At 33.1% G+C, this 19,448-nt stretch overlaps 1 protein-coding gene across 6 annotated transcripts; it reads right to left on the bottom strand.

Moving 5' to 3' along the window:
* Window positions 1-218: 218 nt before the first annotated feature.
* LOC126811596 (mitochondrial glutamate carrier 1) lies at window positions 219-14,508 on the bottom strand. 6 transcript variants are annotated; one of them, XM_050537302.1, is made up of 11 exons: window positions 14,400-14,497; window positions 11,438-11,533; window positions 10,619-10,681; window positions 10,062-10,196; window positions 9,312-9,367; window positions 9,103-9,193; window positions 8,031-8,149; window positions 6,655-6,866; window positions 6,080-6,182; window positions 5,506-5,581; window positions 219-4,925 (listed from the first exon to the last, which is right to left on the bottom strand). In XM_050537302.1, exons 3-11 carry the CDS (start codon window positions 10,633-10,635, stop codon window positions 4,781-4,783), a joined length of 954 nt encoding a protein of 317 aa, XP_050393259.1. In that variant the 5' UTR covers window positions 10,636-10,681; window positions 11,438-11,533; window positions 14,400-14,497; the 3' UTR covers window positions 219-4,780. The 6 variants fall into 6 exon arrangements, with proteins under 6 accessions (XP_050393259.1, XP_050393260.1, XP_050393258.1 ...); XM_050537303.1 differs by having other exon boundaries at window positions 11,455-11,533; XM_050537301.1 differs by lacking the exon at window positions 11,438-11,533 and having other exon boundaries at window positions 14,400-14,508.
* Window positions 14,509-19,448: the final 4,940 nt, after the last annotated feature.

Genomic DNA, 19,448 nt, shown 5'->3' with positions numbered 1-19,448 from the left:
TTTTGTTAGAGTGTTCACAGCATTCAACAAACTAAAACAAGGGACATAACTCCAGAAGAAATTTACGGAATGTAATGTAAACAACATATATCAATTTCTAAACAATCAGATAATAAATGTAGTCTGTTCACAAGAAATTGCGGACAAGGGACTTACAGGGCAACGGCAATATACAACCACATTACCATGTGGGCATAAAAAAGTATCGTATACAATAATCAGTTTATTTATTTATTTAATATAGGCCTACAAATTCATAAGTGGTTTTAGTGTACATTAAAAGATCTAATCATATCATAATATACATTTAAAATATTTCATTGAATTAATTTAGTAGATTAACATTATTTAAACTTGTACACCCAGATACATGGTGATAATGTAAAAAGCAATTGGTTCTATTGATTTTATTTAAAAATATTGACATTAACATGGACAAATGCAAAGTGACTATTTTAACCCTCAATAATGGAATAAATTAGGAAATGCATTTTCTTTTAATACATTATAAATCCATAATATGTCATTTATCAATTTGCAGGTACATATAAACAAGGTTTAACTCTACTCAACACACCTAAATCATGTTGAGACTAACAAATAGTAATTCTTATTTTTACTCTAGGGCTCTTTTTTTTATATAATAATCATCCACAGAATATCGAGCTTTTGAGACGGGCTTTCAAGTCGTCTCAATCATAACATTTATACAATTTGGTTTCAAGTTCAACCCAAGATCATTATGAAATGCTTCACACAGACCTCTATACATACAGTATAAAATTTGAAACATAATCTTGGAGAAAATTGATTCCTGCTGAGATTACAGGCTTTTCGATGTAGCATAGTAGATTCTCTGTGTGTTTATGTTACCTTGTTCAGTCTAATTTGTTAACATATTATTGTTTTCAAAATCATGATTTGAATCACAGAGATGAGCATTGCAATCACAGCACAGTGTTACTCAAATAGACCATATACAATTATAACCATGAATATATATTATGAAAACCATATAAATAAACTACTGAATTTTGTATATATATATTAGAGTATAAGTCCTAACCTCTCCATTATTATAATACTGACTTAAACAATGACAAAATATATATTACATATTAGTTAAAATTCAGAATTATAAAAATATTGTTTCTGGCATTACTTTCAAACGTGCTTAAGCATTTTACCAAACTATTGCAGTAATAATGGATATATAAATCTTTATCAACCACCCCTGTATTTTATACAATTATGTAGAAAAAATGTACATTTTAAAAATATATCAAAGAAATTGTTTGAGAAAGAAAGCATTTATTGATAAAAAGCTGAATTTATCAAGGCAGTGAAATGAACAATTATACAATAAATGTTCTTATAGAAACCCAAATTTTAAACTGTTTTTTTTTTCTGATTAAAAACATAAAATGTACTCTGTAAATTGCAACATTTGAGCTATGAAATTTCATACATACTGCTTGTAAGAAGGGAACTGTCATAATGTATGAATCTAGATTAAATAATAAAAAAATCTACAAAGCTAAAAGTGATGATCAATATAAGAGTCAGTCAGCAGTCTATTATAGCAACTCCAATATAAACACAGTAAAATGTGTAAGGGCATATAAAAAAACAACAAAACAATCCTTCAAAAAATTCTTATTTTGAAAATCAAGAAAACTATATTTAATACTGCCCTTAAATCATGTATTCATTGCAGCATAACCCTGTGTATAGTTTATACCAGTCTTCACCTGTTTGTATAATGTAACTCACTTATAAATTCAGACATCATTAAAATACATGTACATGCAATAACTTCTAGTTATACAGTGTCTGTAATTTTACCATTCTACAAGTAAATATTTACCTGAAGATTGAAACATACTTCCCTTAGGTCTAACATTCGAAATACAAAAACTCTTCCCTTAGGTTAATCATTCAAAAAACAAAAATTATCTGAAAACATGTTCTACCAACCAGGAAAAAATAAAATGACGGACCTAAGATGTGTATTTAGCCTGTAATAATGATACAGCTTTAGTAAACATCAAAGACAGCACTAGAGTATGTTTCATGCAGTATCTGCATGCTATTTGAAAAAAGACAACCCATAAATGGCAGATATATTAAAACTTAAAAGCGGTTTAGGTATATTTCTGAACAGATAGTAGCATAACTACAATCTTAATGGAATATATGTTTAATGCTTCCAAATTATATTGTCCATAAAACTTAGGAAATGTAAAGTTGTATATAAATGAAAGTAAATAAAACAAGAGTTCAATGCATGATTAAAACAGGTAGCACTGATAAAAGCACCAAGATAATAGTCTATTATGAAAGACATGACATAACATATGTACAAGATAACAAAATCACAAATAATATGCTCACGTGGGCGTAAAAAAAAAAATATAAGAAAACCAATAGCGTAACATTATACACACCACTTTAAGTATATTGTACAGCTGGATATTGTCTTTTTTTTCAATTGAATCTGGGAATAACCTTAATAAAACAGATGGCTTGAAGGAGCTGATTGTTTGAACAGCTTTCCATATACATATCTCCAGATATCTGTACATGTTGCATTAGAAAAGATTATCACCAATCAATTGAAAGTCTTTTAAATATATATATTCAATTAATATCTGTTCCAATTATTAATGTAATAGAAACGTCTTATAGCCCAACAATATATTCTAATCATACAGTACATATAACTCAATGACATAATATATAATACATACATGCAAATTTGGAGCAACTGAACTGTATTCTTAAAATATATTTTTTGTCTTTTCTCTATCAATAATTAACTTGTAAATGCCAAATGCATGAACTGCATATAAATTATTATTTTACTTAAAATTGTTTAGAATATATATTTTTGTGCAAAAATTGTACTTCTGCAATAAATTTCCAAAACAATTTACTATTTGTTTTAGTACAATAACCATATAAAGTCTGAAGTCGTTAGAAATCAAAACATACAGTAGACTTCGCATATAACGGACACTTTTGGACCGGAAGAAATCGTCCGTTATAAACTGTGTCCGTTATACAAAAAATCTGTTATCCCATGAAATAACATTATCATATGCAGAATCTACAGAACATGCACGTATTTACATAAAAGTCATGTATGTATTCACATATTATGGATGTTCAAAATAAACGAGCTTATGTGAAAGAGTCTGTTGTTATTCGGGATTTCCGTGTGTGTGGAATCGTTGTTGTGTCTGGGCTGAATTTTCCAGGAAAAATGTTTCCGTTAAAATCATTATGGATATTTTTTGGGAAAAGTATCCTGGTCACCGATAATATAAAATCAGTAATATCATCATTTTATTCTGCTTATTCGAGAGTCCGTTATAAAAATGGACTTTTACAATGATTTGTCGATTAGGGACCGATGAAAATCGTCCGTTATAAACAATTGTCCGTTATACAGTGTCCGCTATAAAAGACTTTAAAAATAAGAAATTTCTATTACAAAAATCAGGACCAAACTGTTGTGTCTGTTGTAAGCGATGGTCCTTTGTATGCAAGTCCGTTATATGGGGAGTCTACTGTATTTTTGTACAGATTATTATAAACAATGGCCCACTGAATATTACACCTTTACTTTATGCATCATATTATTATCTTAATCTGCTGATGGAGATATAGGTATACATTTGGCAGGGACAGGGTAAATTAAAATTTACAATAGATCCTGAGAGTTGCTGATGTTCGAGTTTAATTCACTTGAGCGATTTTCATTGGAGAAGTAATATGTGAAAGATACTTTTGATACCAGAACATCTGATGTTTAACCAAAAATACCATCGTAACTGGCTTGCTACACAAATAGAAAATGTATTAAATCTGTTTGAAAGCAAATAATTACATATATATTTATAAACAAATTAATTGGGATAGGGTATATGTTATGTTACTTTAAGAAAAAATTAACTAAATAACTAAAATATGAGAATATTCCATATCAAAATTGAATAATACTCTCAAATTGACATTTTATTATGAGATATAAAATCCTTAAAGAAACATTTAAATTCAGATTTACTTTACCTACCGATTTGTTGTGGTTAATGACATTGCTCAAAACTATATCAATTTACACTAAATTGTTGGCTTTTTGACTTCAATAGGTATATTGTTTCATAAACTGACTTTACATAATGAAAATATCATTGTTGGTAGGTTGTCATTATTTTAAAGAGGGGATTACTGTACGAGTATTTGCAATAACCTGATTAACAGCCTTTTTACTATCACATAATAAATCAATTTACAGCTATATCACAAAATCAACCACCAAATTTGTTTTAACATGTCTCTGTCTAAGGCTACAATGAAAGTCAAGACTTAACTTTGACATACTCAACCAAGAAGAAAACAAAAACATACATTGGATATTAACATATCAGATTAAAATCATCTCTCTAATTCAATGTTTGCATCTGATCAAAATCAAGGAGGATTTCCCCTTCATTCAATTGGAAAAGTATATTTTTTTTTTGTCTTAACTACATTTAAAAACTATAATCAGTGCATAAATAAATCAATCTGTACATGGTGTAGATATATTCTATATATTTAAATAAACCTAAAACTATAACATACAGGCCTTCAACTAGAATGCATACTCTTTTATGTAAAAGACCTGGATAATGGCCATCTGCTTGATCATAGAGTGAATATTCTTTCTGAGATTCAGTCTTTAGTCTGCCTGAAATTTTTTTCACTTATTTCCAAGCATTATATTTTAATATACCTATGGTTTCTCAATGCCTAGTAAATATTCAGCTACACCTAAATAGTAGACTGTCTGTGCTATACCAAATAATGGTGCTATCACAAGAATACGACAGAGAGCACCTTTAAAAAGGGCTTTAGGTCCTTCATTTTTCAGTACCTTGCTGCAAAATAAAACCAAATAGATGTTGTTAACTAAATACTTTAATACAATTGAAGCTATCATTGCTATCATGGCTAAGTGTCGCGTGTTCGATCCCTGCATTGACCTGACAAGGACAGCTCTCTAGTCATTCTGATCGGAAGAAAAACCGAGGTCCCATGTATACATTAGCATGCACGTAAAAGATACCTTGGCAGTTGGAATTTGATTAAGAGTAGGCCATAGTGTTGCTACCTGGGCAAAATTTCCCTCAGAGCACAATGTATGGCGTATGCCCGTCTTCATTAGCCCAGTCGGAGCATAACAGTAGGACGGCAAACACCATTTCATTTCATTTTATTGCTATTAGTTTTATTTAATTCTCAGTCCAATTAAAATTACACCAACATTTCTTGTTCTGTTTCTTTTTATTAGAACTCCACAACATAGTTGATCAAAAAGAAATTTCAACTAACTATTTCTACATTTCCTATGAGCTGACAATATACCTTCTTTGTTAGAAAAGAGAATTGGTGTCTTGAAAATTGCATTGCATGTGCTAGTCCTCAATATTAAATAAAACAATATGTTTGAATATTTACCCGAAACAGTCTATAATACCACTATATGTTTCTTCACCAACACCTTTATGTAATGTCTGTAATCTAGTCTTTACAACTGTAAATAACAAATTTATAGAGAAAATTCAAACATTATTCTTCAATAGATGTATTACATTTTAGAGATGGACCGGCAGCTAGAAGATCAGAATAGCAAATAGAACATTAGCACACTTTTATGGTAACTGGTTGTCTAGCTGTTCATGTATATAATTCTCATAAGGTTTTAGTCTTGCAAAAAAACCCAGAAAGGTTTTGGTCATGTAAAAAACACAGAAACCCAGTTTGATTTTAGCTGTAATGGAGTATCTGTGATATAAGTTAGCGTGCTATTCAATCGATATAATTTTTTATCCAACCAGAATCTAATAGTAATTGCAGGAGAACTGCACTACACGTAAAACAAAACCGATAAGAAAAACCTTGAGACAAGACAAACTACACAGAAACTGTAATAAATAGACAACAATTTAAGTAAATGGATCTGGGGGCCAGCCATAAGCATCCATGTTGTGCTTCAATATTATGTTATAAAATGAAAGATGCTGGTTCTTACCATCAAACGGATTAACTGATAACGAAGCTGTACAGCCAGCTATACAACCTGATAGAAAGGAATGGTAGAAAACAGCTTGATCACTTCCTTCACGTCTTTTACCCTGAAATAAAACAATCTTATCTTACATGAACAATTGGTATTACCTTTATATAAGATAAAAATAGGACTTCTAAAACAGCTAACATGTGAATTATATTAAACTCCTTCAAATAATTATTATGAATACACATGTGGTTATTCTCAATTATGTAATTGTTTGGGTCAATTTTTTCAATGACCACTGCCCCGTCTGCATTGACTATGGGAGGCAAATCCATGTATATGAAGCCTTACGAATTAGAATAAAGACGAGCATGTAGAATCAGTGTGTTTAGAAGAAATTAAACCCCAAAAGGTGCTACAGCCTACTCTAAATGACACGCGTTGTGACTTGCCAGGTAATCTGTCCTACATCACTGGCAAGAGGAAAACCACTCTGGAAGCTTGTCAGCAACACCGAGACCACCTGGTTAGCAAACCAACACCTCACCCACTGTGCCACTGTGGTTCCCCTTATGAATTAATGTACTTACCATAGCATTAAGATGAGCAAATAAAGGAAAATAAATAGCTGAGAAAGTCACATCTCTTAGAGCAGTTGCTCCACAACCTTGATAGAGACCAAATATACCCTTTTGTCGTACTAGCTGTAGAGCTATTTTAGTAGCTGATAGTCTAGGGGGTGGTGGTTTGGAGGTAACAGCAGGATTATTAGCATTACTATTAGCTGCCAAGTCTATAGAAGCTGTTAATAGACAAAACGGACAAAAACATTAAGCTCATGCATGTCATTTACATTAATTCAAAATTGAAGTATAACTTGACGGAAACATTTCATCAAAAGCATTAAATGATGATAACATCTTAATAAATATTACACAATAAAATAACAATGCGCACATAATGATCAATAGATGGGAAACCAGTGGCTGTCAGGCAGGATACGAGCACATTTTGCAAGAGATGGATAGAGAACAAGCTAAACAAAAAGCGATTTTTTGTAAAATCCAGGGCCATAATTCAGGAAGTTACGATCCGATATGCATGAATACCGGCAAGGAACCAAGATCTTGGGGTTATAAAGCTATATTTCAAGTTTCATCAAAATCGGATCAACATTGTGACTTCTAGAGGGTCAACAACCTTGATATACCATATATTTACACTATTTGCGTACGAGGGGCGACCATTTTGTCCGGTAGTTTGGATCCGATTTTCACAAATTTCGAACTCAACCGACATTTCAATGTAACACAGTGATATATTCGAACGTTTTTTTTTTTTAAACGGATAATAACTGTGACCTCTATAGGGACTACAAGCTAAAAACATGATTTTTCTTATATGATCAGGGGCCATAATTCAGGGAATTACAATCTGATATACGCGAATATCGAGATATTCTATAGACCTATATTTCAAGTTTCGTTAAAATCAAATAAAAATTATGATCTGTAGAGTGTCCACAAATCAGATGAAAACTGTGACCGCCAGAGTGTCACAAGCTAAAAACGTGATTTTTTGTATAAACAGGGGCCATAATCCATGAAGTTATGGTCCGATACATGCCAATATTGAAAGGAACCAAGATCTTTGGAAGATAGACCTATATTTCAAGTTTCATTAAAATTGAATAAAAATTATGATCTGTGGAGTGTCCACAAAGAAATTGTGAACGGATGGACAGGGGCGACAGCATAATACGTCCACATAAAAATGTGGGCGTATAAAAAATCCAATTTTTCTACAATTCACTGGCAGTGTAAGTGTATGTGCAGACTGCAGACTATGAATATTTGGTTATTTTTCTTGGTCACTGGATAATCTATGCTCCCATAACAATGATCAATTCTTACATATCATGCTATGCTACTCAGAATCCAAAGTTCTGCTATGACTAAAAACTTACCACTCCTGCCTGCATCTTGTAACTGAATTTTCAACAATTCCATGGGTGTGGTAATTATTATCTGACACATGCCAGCCCCAGCTCCGGACAATACCTCTCGGCCAAATGTCAGCTTTCCCCTTAAATATATACATTACAGTTTTGATATCATTGCCAATGAAACTTGACAACACAATCACAATGATATTTTGGTCAGCAGAATAGACCTCAATATGTACACGGAGGTGGGGGTGTTATTGGCAGCTGTCGCCTCTTCCCCTAACTTTCGAGCAATGTGGCTTTTCGGGCACACAGGTAAACTTAAAACAAAAATTTTCATTTCATTTAGTTGGCAAAAGTAAAGTACCTGAAATTTAATAAAACACTCATTTTACTTTTCTTTAATTGAATACCACAAATTTGTACTGAATTGACTATGGATTAAAACATTGATTGTATGGGATTCAGGTCAGCCACCTAAGGTAGACTATATATTGGACCACATTGAAGTTGCTTTATTCACAGACTGGAATAGCAGGAAAACTTGTTTCCAACAGTTAAATTTTCTGAATTTTCTCCAGAAATGGGGTTTAACGTCCTACTTTTCTGCACCATAAAGGCTAATGATCTAAATGGTCAACTCCCTACAAAATTATGATGAGGAGATTGCCAAATGTGGTCCCCATTGTGCCTATAAAGATTGGAACCAACGGAATGTTGAGCTCAGCAAAAAGCTACAGCCTGTGATGTTACAGCCATTTAACACTGAAGTCAATTGGCAAATAATTGCTTGTCTGAGTCCTTTATTTTCGGTAAAAATGTCTGACAAGAAAAATTTTGAAATCCCATCACTGTTCTGCCCCCATAAAATTCATCGTGCCAATATGCCTATGGGTACAATTTAGATATCCTTGATTGTCTTGTAGAGAGTTTACAAGGTTTTAGTGACAGGGAAAATAACTCCAAATAAAACTGATGACCACCGAAACAATGCCAGCAAGTCTGAAAACAAAATCTCAAAAACTCTGATATGTAGATTGTTTACGGACAGGGGTGATGTTTGAAATATAGGTGTATAAAAAAAATCACTTACTTTTCTGTGCTAAGTATGTGCCTGAAAAAATCATTTCCTACTAATTTAATAGCCTTTTCTGGTGTAATTAATAATAAATTAACACCAGAACCTGAAATAAATATTTATGTACACCATGTTAATATAGTGAGAGAGTGGTTTTGGATTTTAGAAGTCAAGAAGGAATAATAATCACAATATAATCTAAATCAAAACTGTTAATTAAATACCTTTATACATCCCAAAGAATCCTTCATTTCGAAAAGTTTTTACGCCACAGTCTAATCTGAAAAATAAATTTTTTAAAGCACATCAGATCAGGGACCAGGAACTGTATAGTGGAAAATCTGCACATTTTCAGCTTAGACATTTGTGACTTTACCTACTTTATAACACGATGGATTACAACCCCATACATCAGTAGATATTTTAATTTTTGTTCCTTGGGTGGTAATTATTCAAATATATTTGTTCAGCCCTACTGAGGCATCGCTTGTGGTCCTTGAAAACTCAGACTTGGACTTTTTCTTCTTTTAAGAAGAAAATGTACTAAAACAACATTTTGTAATATACATTTTAGTCTACTGCAAAAATATACACCTGCTTTAGTAGATATTGACATGCAAATATTGGGAATGGCTTATTTTAATCACAGGGCTCATCATCAAATGTCAGTCTTACAACTTAAATGATAATAAATGAAATGAATTGAAATAGAGTTTATTAACATGCAGTTTGCTGTATCGAATTCCACAATCAAATATGAGAAGGAATTACAATCAGTGGTTGTATGCTAAAGCACATCATAGTTATAAAATACAAGTCAGTCTTTTGTTACTTTTATCCAAAATTGATATCTCAACCGACTAAGTTGTTTTAAGAACCCAAATATGCACATTCTATGATGTCTTTAACAAAATCAATATGGCAATCTATAATATATAGATATATCCAATGACAGTTTTCCCAATTTTCCTTACAAGTTTTTGTAGAGAAGCTGACCTCCAGGACCTGGTTGTTGATTCTGTAGTCTTGTCTTTACCAGATCAATAGGAAAAACACACGTCACACCTACAATACCAGCAATACCTCCATTGATGACTTTTGGCAATAAGCTAAAAAAAAAGAAAAAAATTATTATCATTAATAAAATATATTTTTGGGTTATTTAGATTTAGAACTACATGAAGTAAAAGAGAACAAAGAATTAAAGCATAATGACTTCAATGTACGTTGCATCTAAAGTTGGGAATAGTAATGTCATTTTTGTTACACTGTCACTCAGTGTCAATAAATTAAGCTAATGTTTTATTCCATGTTATTTCTCAAATCTGGAATAAAGTTACACATTTATGGACAAATAATATTAATAATAATTTTCTATAGTGCTGAACAGTGAACACTCAGTTTGATAAGCCCTGTGGAGTTTCAAAGAATATGTTTTAAAATGAAAACTTAATTACGCTTGATATAATATAAATTATCAACAATTTGTTTGTGGTAAAATAGGAAAAAAAAGTATAACATATTTTCTTACCTGAATTTTGAATCCATTGAACAAACAACTGATGCCTATGGCTTACCAAGAATATTTATGTAGCTAAAAAAAATAATAGATAGATAGAGTTAAATGTTTCAAGGTGATATAAATAAAAGCAATGACCTCCAAACTTTATACAAGTATAATGTGTACTGGTTATTCTGTTAACAGTATAATTTATTAGATTACATTGATTATATCATAGCTTCGGCATACATGTAATCTGTTGATACAATTTATTCTTGAGCAGGTTAATCAAATTACCAGTGGTCTTATGTCAGAAAGTTTGAAATATTTATCAGAGGTCTCTGAAAATACACATTGTTACTGTTGAATACTAGGTTTGACAGATAAGAATATGATATATGACACATTAGATTATGTTAATTTAGGCCAACTTGACGAGTTTTATATTATTATCAAAAGATTAAAAAATGATAGACCAGCATCTAACACCAGATCATAAAAAAAGGAAAAGCAAATTAAGCAGAAAATATTTTTATAGCATGTCAATTTATCCCATGATTAAACATCAAGGTTAATTATTATTAATCTTTTCTGAATGCATGCCAGATTAATAACTTACGGTAATTATTTTAATGTACAAATTAAAGAAACATGTGCCAGTAAATTAAGGTTATTATATTAACCTCCTGCTAGGGAAAGAAAGAAATTATAGCTGCATTGCTATTTATAATTAACTTTTCTTAAAAAATAATAGATTTCAAACTGATTAAGAAACTCTTTTAAGAACAAATGACAGCATGTTTTTACCTTTTTCCCCCTATCAACAATATAAAAATACTTTCAAAATACCTAGCTACTTTACTCACAGGCATAACCACCATACCTTCTTCCATTGCAGTGGCAAAACAGAAAGTAGGTCCATGTACTTCAAGCACATAACCTAAGCTAGATAAAATCAGGAAAGTTCTCTTTACAATTAAATACTAAGTTATTTACCATGCAGTGTGCCATATGATAACTTAATTAACTCCAGTGGTAGTAATAATATCAGGGAAAAGAATAATCAAAGGACCAAGGTTTTAAATAAAAATGTTGACCTGGGTTTATCTGGAGAAACAGTCTAGTGATGAGTTGTGTAACATACAAGGCACAAAAGCCAAAACTAAATTCAAAGCAGTTGGCTAATATTGTACATGTAACATTGATGTCACTGCCCTAGTGCACTTATCCCAAAATAAATAGATGACACTCAGTTATCTTTTTCAATGGCAACCACAAATCAATTTTCTTATATACATGACATGTACCATATCCAGTGAAATTGACTTTAAGCATACAGAAAAAAACAAGGTAAGTGGTAAGTGTTTGAGAATGGTGGGCCTATATTACTCAGTTTTGGAGGAAATCAAAATTCCCTATAAAAATATAAAATAGATAATTTTTAGATGGCTTATATAGACAACTTGCCAGTTCACATTAGTGAATGCATGATGATATTATGCACCCTTCCTGCTTATACATTAGTGAATTTAGTGATAATTATTATTTTAAATAAAGGTAGGCTAACTATTGCTACTTATTATGTTGTGAAAGTGTGAGATGGTTCCTGGTGAGTGATTACTGTTTAGCGCATGCGCAGTTGTAGGAGTCAGCTCACACCGTTATCGACAAGGTGTGCATTGACTCCCCGTGATAGGATTTTCCCAAAGGTTTTCTTACGGTCCAATAGGTTTCTACACTATTATCTACCAATATTAAATTTTACAGTAAATAACCGTAGAGGGTGTCGAGTTTCTATAGTTTGTATATTTCGATAAAAAGTAGAAATACAAATTGACTAAGGCGCGGATTCACCAATAAAGTGAGCCGTAGCAATTCTCTTGGAGCGTGACGTCATAGTGATATTTTCCCGTGAATGCCTCCCATATGTAAACGGTAAACTTGCTTACGTTTCGATAATTTTTGAGTCTGAATCTTTGCAGATATTGAGACTGATATTAAACTATCACAATACAATTGCTAGTAATACATTTAAATAAAATAGTAATTCAGAATCGTAGAATGAAGCGGGCTATATTTCAGCCGCTGGCTGTCAGATTTCACAGCTCACGCTAAAGTCATGTGACTTGAAACCCCTAATATGAGTAATAAAACAGATAGGCTATATTGTGAAGTTGTAAAAATTTAGAAGTACAAATTAAAATAACAATGATACAGAGAAATCCCAATCATATAAAGGCCAATATTTAATGTACAAAATAGTTAATTATTAAAACATCAAAAAGTGTAACTACTAATCACTAAAAAAAAAAAAACCCCAGATAGAGAACAAGCTAAAAACAAACATGATTTTTTGTATAATCAGGGGCAATAATCCAGAAAGTTATGGCCTGAAATGTGCAAATATCAAAAAGGACAGAGATCTATGGGATATAAAGATGTTTTGAGTTTCATCAAAATCGGATAAAAATTGTGACTTCTAGGGGGTCGACAACCTTTGTATTACACACTTCTACACAATTTGCGTACAAAGAGCGGCCATTTTGTTGGGCAGTTTCATTTCGATTTTCCCAAAATTCAACCTTCATTATGGTGGAATGGTGATGTATTTAAAAACGGTTTTTAAAATCGGAAAAAAAATTGTGACCTTTAGAGTATCCGTAAGCTAAAAATGCGATTTTTCGAACAATCAAGGGCCATAATCCTGGAAGTTAAGTTCGGGTATTCGCGATTATCAAAAGGAAGTGATATATTCACACGTTTTTTTTTAAATCGGATAAAAATTGTGACCTCTACAGAGACCACAAGCTAAAAACGCAATTTTTCATACAATCAGGGGATGTAATTCTGGATGTTATGGTCCGATATGCACGATTATCGAAAGGAATCGAGAACTGTGGGTTATAAACATACATTTCAAATTTTATTGTGACCTCTACAGTGTTCACAAGCTAAAAACATGATTTTTCGTACAATCAGGGGCCATAATCCATGAAGTTACAATGCTATACATGCCAATATCGAAAGGAACCGAGATCTTAGGGTAATAAACCTATATTTTAAGTTTCATTGAAAATTGTGAACTGTAGAGTGTTCACAAACAATTGTGGACGGACGGACAGGGGCGACAACAATATACGTCCACATGAAAATGTGGGCGTATAAAAAAACAAAACAATGGCAACAAATCACGGATGATAGAACTGTCAATTTCAAGCCAATCAACTTTGATCCGTTGATCATGTAACTACTGATCACTAAAACAACAGTAAATCAATGCTAACAATAGTTTCGCACATGTGCAAGTGCCCAGGAGCAAACACACACCAGGAGTCAATTCAAAACTGTCACACCGGTATTTACAATTTCATTCCACAATCTATCCTTCACACTTGCCATGCGAGGTTGAAGATGTGGTGACCATCAGCTGCACTGGTTTTAGTTCATAGTTCAATTGGCCAGATTGTGTCACTCACAGTCAAAATGTTCCAATATTTCTTCGGATTTAATTTATTTATAACTAGAAGAATGCCCGGCTTCGCTCGGGGGTCATAACCCCGAAACCGGAAGTGGTAGACTAACGCCACCTGGTCTATGTTACTCCCCGGTCCGAGCTACCCCTATACCCCAAATTTCAGACTCGGGGCAGACCTAGTGTAGCCGCCAACCCCGAACAGACAGACAGACAAACGACAGTCACAAATATTAGTATAGACATAGATAGATTAAAACACAGGTACTTTTGTGGTCGGCATACTATAGCTACCAGTCTCATTTATAAATCTAGTGTGTCATGCATGCATGTACTTACTAGAATAATACACAATTTTACAAGGATCAAACGATTTTTTTTTGTACTGTAAACATCAGTTCACCGACATCTACTGCTCTTCTTGACCTTTGACAGAACGTGCGCCACCAGTCCCGTTAAAGGGAAATAACTCTGTAAATCACCTATTTTTTTTAAAGAAATCGGGAATAAGACTAGTAATTCTCTCCTTATTGACTTTGCTGTTAACGCCAAGATATTTCAGGCCTATATGACAGTTTTTTTAAAATTTGTAATCACAATGAGCCCAACATAAACTATTGAAGAGTTTGACTGTTTTGATTTTCAACTAGGCCTTGTTAGAGGAATCTATTGCCGTATTGGCTGTGAGTGTGCAGACATCATTTTCTAAGGTGATTTCGTTAATTCATGTATGTGTACTTCTTGATCTTTCTGTCTCAAACAAAATGTGGCAGAAAATGTAAATTCAAACACTCTTCTAAAATTATAAATTAAAAACTCAACCAAAATTGCCATGTTTAAACGAACTGCTATAAGTATACAATCTCCATCTTTACTATCATGAAATTAGGGGAAATAATTGCTAGTCTTAATCCAGACTAACTTATCTTTGGATCAAAACTCAGGGGCGTCGTGCAAAAAAAAATTTCGGGGGGCGGGGGCGCCCAATTTTCTGCAAGTGTGTTCAAGGTAAACTGGAGCCGCCCACATCGAATGCCACAGGCATGAGCATGCAAGGGGGACCCGGAAAATTTTTAAAATTAGAAGCTGGGAAACGCCATTTCGATGGATTAGAGACAATAAAGTTATGATTAACAAATGGTCGTTTTTTTTAGTGATAATTGTAATTTATCACTCGAAAATTGAATAATATGTTATTCATCTCAACTTCGATTTAATTATTGAATGGACATTTCGAAAACAACTTCATGCAAAACCCCATTCCTTCCTCCATCCACCCCAACCTCTGCCAGGGTTATGGTCAAATACGTATTTAGATGTATTTGTATTTTAATAAAAAAAAATACTTTCAGTCTTTATTTTTGACACCCGTATATGGATATTTTATCAAATACAACATACAATCATAAATAGGGATTTTCTAGCTACAGCAAACTCTAATTTTCTTAATATTATGTAGATAAAGATTTTTTTTATTATTTATCAGAGTGTGTTTAACTGGGGTATTTATTTGTTGTAGCCTATTTGATCAATGGTAATCGGAAAAATTTGTGTTGTATTTGGAAAGCTAATGAAATGTACGTACACATGAAAATGTGGGCTTATAAAAAAAAAAACATCCCCTTTTGCATCAGGAGAGGTGTCATTATGAACAACAATGGAATTCAATATGTATACAATGACAATTACAGATTGGTATTATATTGTCATCAAATTAACCATCACCACCATGAACAGGGAAGGACTTAATGGGTCGAATGTCCCATTAAACAATACACTTGTCATTATGAGACTTAAATTAAGACAGTAATTTATATTTTTCAAAGTTACCTGTACAAGCCCAATAGACTGACTATTTTAACCTTCATGCATACCATTAAAACATGGAAAAAGGGCTGGAAAAAGTTTTATGGTCCATACTAGGGTTAAAATGAGGGGAAATTCCAGTGCGAGTCTAGTGTCAATGTCCACAAAAAATATATTCAATATTATCTGAACAAGCCAACAGTGAGGCTGATGTCCCCCGCCCAAATCCTAAAATAAATAGATGACACATATTAATTAATCGTACATTTATTTTTTTCAAAAGTATCAAGCAATCAAACTGATTATCAACTATACACTAAGTTTCATCACTCTCTATCAGATAGAATCAAAGTTATCTTGTCCAAAAGCATCGACCAATGAAATCGCTTAGCTCAGCTTAGCTTTAGAGGGAAATGTTAATCATTGAGCTCAGCCAAGACATTCACCTACTGAACATCTACATCAAGTTTAAACATTCTACCTCAATTAAAAGCAGAGTTGTTATCTTCCAAAGTCTTAACCAATCAAATTGCTTATCGATCCTTAGCCTAAGCAGACAATTCTCATCATCGAACTTAGTCAAGGTAATGATATGATGAATCTATACTCGGAGTTTCATCACTCTAACTTATCTATAACCAAAGTTATCATGCCCCAAAGCTTCAACCAATCAGATTGCTTATCTCTGCTTACCGTAAGCAGACAATGTTTATCACCAAATTGCTTAATGCTCTGCTTACCCTGAGCAGAAAATGCTCATTATCGAACTTACTCATGGTATTGATGTGATAAAACTATACACCAAGTTTCCTCATGCACTCTCACTTAATTTGAACTAAAGTTATCGCGTCCCAAAGCAACAACCAATCAAATTGCTTATATCTGCTTACTGTAAGCAGAAAATTCTCATCTTCGAACTCCATCATGGCATTCACCTAATAAACATCTACGCCAAGTGTGAACATTGTAGCTAAGTTAGAATGAGAGTTACTGTGTTCCAAAGTCTTGACCAATCAAATTGCTTATCGTTCTGCTTACCCTAAGAAGAAAATGCTCATTATCGAACTTAGTCAAGGTATTGATGTAATAAAACTATACACCAAATTTCATCATTTTCACTTAATTAGAACTAAAGTTATCGTGTCCCAAAGCATCAACCAATCAAATTGCTTATCAAGGCATTGATCTAATAAACACCAACACCAAGTTTGAACATTCTAGCTCAATTAGAAGAAGAGTTATTGTGTCCCAAAAAGTGTGACGGGCAGACAGACAGACAAACGAACCCATTTTAAGTCTAAGAGATAAGAGCGGCTATGAAGACTTAGTTATCCTGAGTGTCAGCGACTCGTTTCGTTTGTATTGAACTCTTCAGACTGATGGGATTTCCATTGTTACTAATTGGCGGGGTTACCGGGGTTAGCCTCTTGGCGGGGTTTGCGAATTTGTTACCGGGGTCGGTAGCTCACTTACCGGGGTTGTACAGAGGTTTGACAACTTGGCGGGGTTTGCGAATTTGTTACCGGGATCGGTAGCTCGCTTACCGGGGTTGTACAGAGGTTTGACAACTGATCATTTAGATTGAAGTGCTGGTGTCCAGAATTTTGCTAACAAGGATGCCTTTGGTTGGTTTGTAACATTGTTACTTGTCATAACAATAAAGGGATAGTATATATAGACAAGGTTTTGACGTAACAGCTGTGAGAGGGTTAAAAGGCTCAATATAAATCCAAAGTTGGAACACTCAGGGGTAGAGCATTGTAAAACAAACATAAAAATGGTTTGGGTGCCCAAGTTTAGATTTGTCGTTGATTCCATAAAGAAGTTAGGTTTTAAAACGTTAAATACTTTCTTCGAAAAGCGAGGGACAAATGAAATAGTAGGTATAACCTATTTTTCTGCACTGACCAGGCTAATGAAGACAGTGTGCTTTGAGGGAAATTTTGCCAGCAAGCAATTTTATTCCAACAGCCAATTTCTTTTTACATGCACGCCAACGTGTACATGTTACCCCAGTTTTTTGTCCCCATCCAAATGACTGACGAGGGGAAACCACGCTGGAAAATTCCAGGGAACTTTATATGCTGACTCACTGAGCCACCATGGCTCACCTGTAATTATGGAATCTTTTTTGGAAAGAACATAATTTTTTAATATCACCTGTAAAGCAAGAAATCAATGTATCAAGAAATTTATGCGACCAGATTGAGTTTCAAATATGTATTGCAATTAATGTGACCCACCTCACCCAAGTCTATTCTTAGAAAATGGTTGGGGTTGTTGCCTTTAAAGATGCATTATTTAAGATATATTAAGAGCTAGCCTTTCTTGCTATAATAGTTCAAAAATAGATAATGAAAAATGAACTAGAAATCCTAAGGAGTACTGACATGTTTTGGAATGTCACATCACATCACATCACGCCATGTCACATCAACATTCAAGTTACATCATAAATTATTGAGTATAGTAATATCCAATCCTTATTAAAGTGGAAAAACCTGTCATTTTGAACGCTTAATAAAACCGAAGTTATACTTCATGACTGAACTTTTTTATATTAATTGTTAGTAGACAATAGGGTCATCATACATACAAAGGTTAAGGGTCATGGAAAGATTAGGTCACCATCTCGAAGGTGAAAATTCGAACAAAGAGTGAAACCAGAAGTAAACAAAATCGAAATTCAAAAATAGACTCCTTAATTATTGTTGCCATTTGATGTAGGTTCAATACAAATAAAAAGATTTTGAAAATCGGAATTAAAATGGCGGCTGAATATTGATTTGAATTTTTTTTGTAAAATCCAATATGGCGACCAAGCGGTTCAAAATGTTATCGAACAAGGTCTTTGAAATGAAAGATAATTTCTGGGCTAACACCACCATATGACATTTTTTTGTCTATTTTTAAGATAGGTTGCCAGGCAACAAAACATAAGCCCACATCAGCTAAATCGTACGAGCAGTTGACAAGGGTTGTCGCATATTTATTCTTTTGTAGGTAATTAGGGGCATTAAATAGACAATTTCATACAGATAACATTATAATTTTCGTCGTTTGAGGATTCACAAGGTTCTAAAAACTAAAACATGGGTCATAAGACTGGAAGTAATCTACAGAAATTGTTGACAGGCTTTTTCATTTTACTAATTCAAATAATGCATATAAATTTCATACAGATTGATGATAACTTTTGTCGTTCGAACGTTCACAAGGTTCAACAAAGTAAAACAAGGGCCATAACTCTAGAAGTAATTGACTGAAATTGCTGACATTCAATAGGATTCTTCATTTCACTAACTTAAATGATGCATATGAATTTCATACAGATTGGGTGATAACTTTTGTCGTTCGAGCGGTCACAAGATTCAACAAAGTGAAACAATAAGGGCCATAACTCTAGATGTAATTAACGGAAATTTGCTGAAACTCAATAGGCTTGTTCGTTTTACTAATTTAAATGATACATATAAATTTCATACAGATCGGATAATAACTTTTGTCATCAGAGCATTCACAAGGTACAACAAAGTGAAACAAGGCCACAACTCACGGCATCATAAGCGGAAATTGCTGAAA

Source organism: Patella vulgata, chromosome 2 (assembly GCF_932274485.2).
Source record: "Patella vulgata chromosome 2, xgPatVulg1.2, whole genome shotgun sequence".
NCBI lineage: Eukaryota > Metazoa > Mollusca > Gastropoda > Patellidae > Patella > Patella vulgata.
Note: the sequence above shows the minus strand (reverse complement) of the source record. Positions and strands in the feature narration are given on the sequence as shown.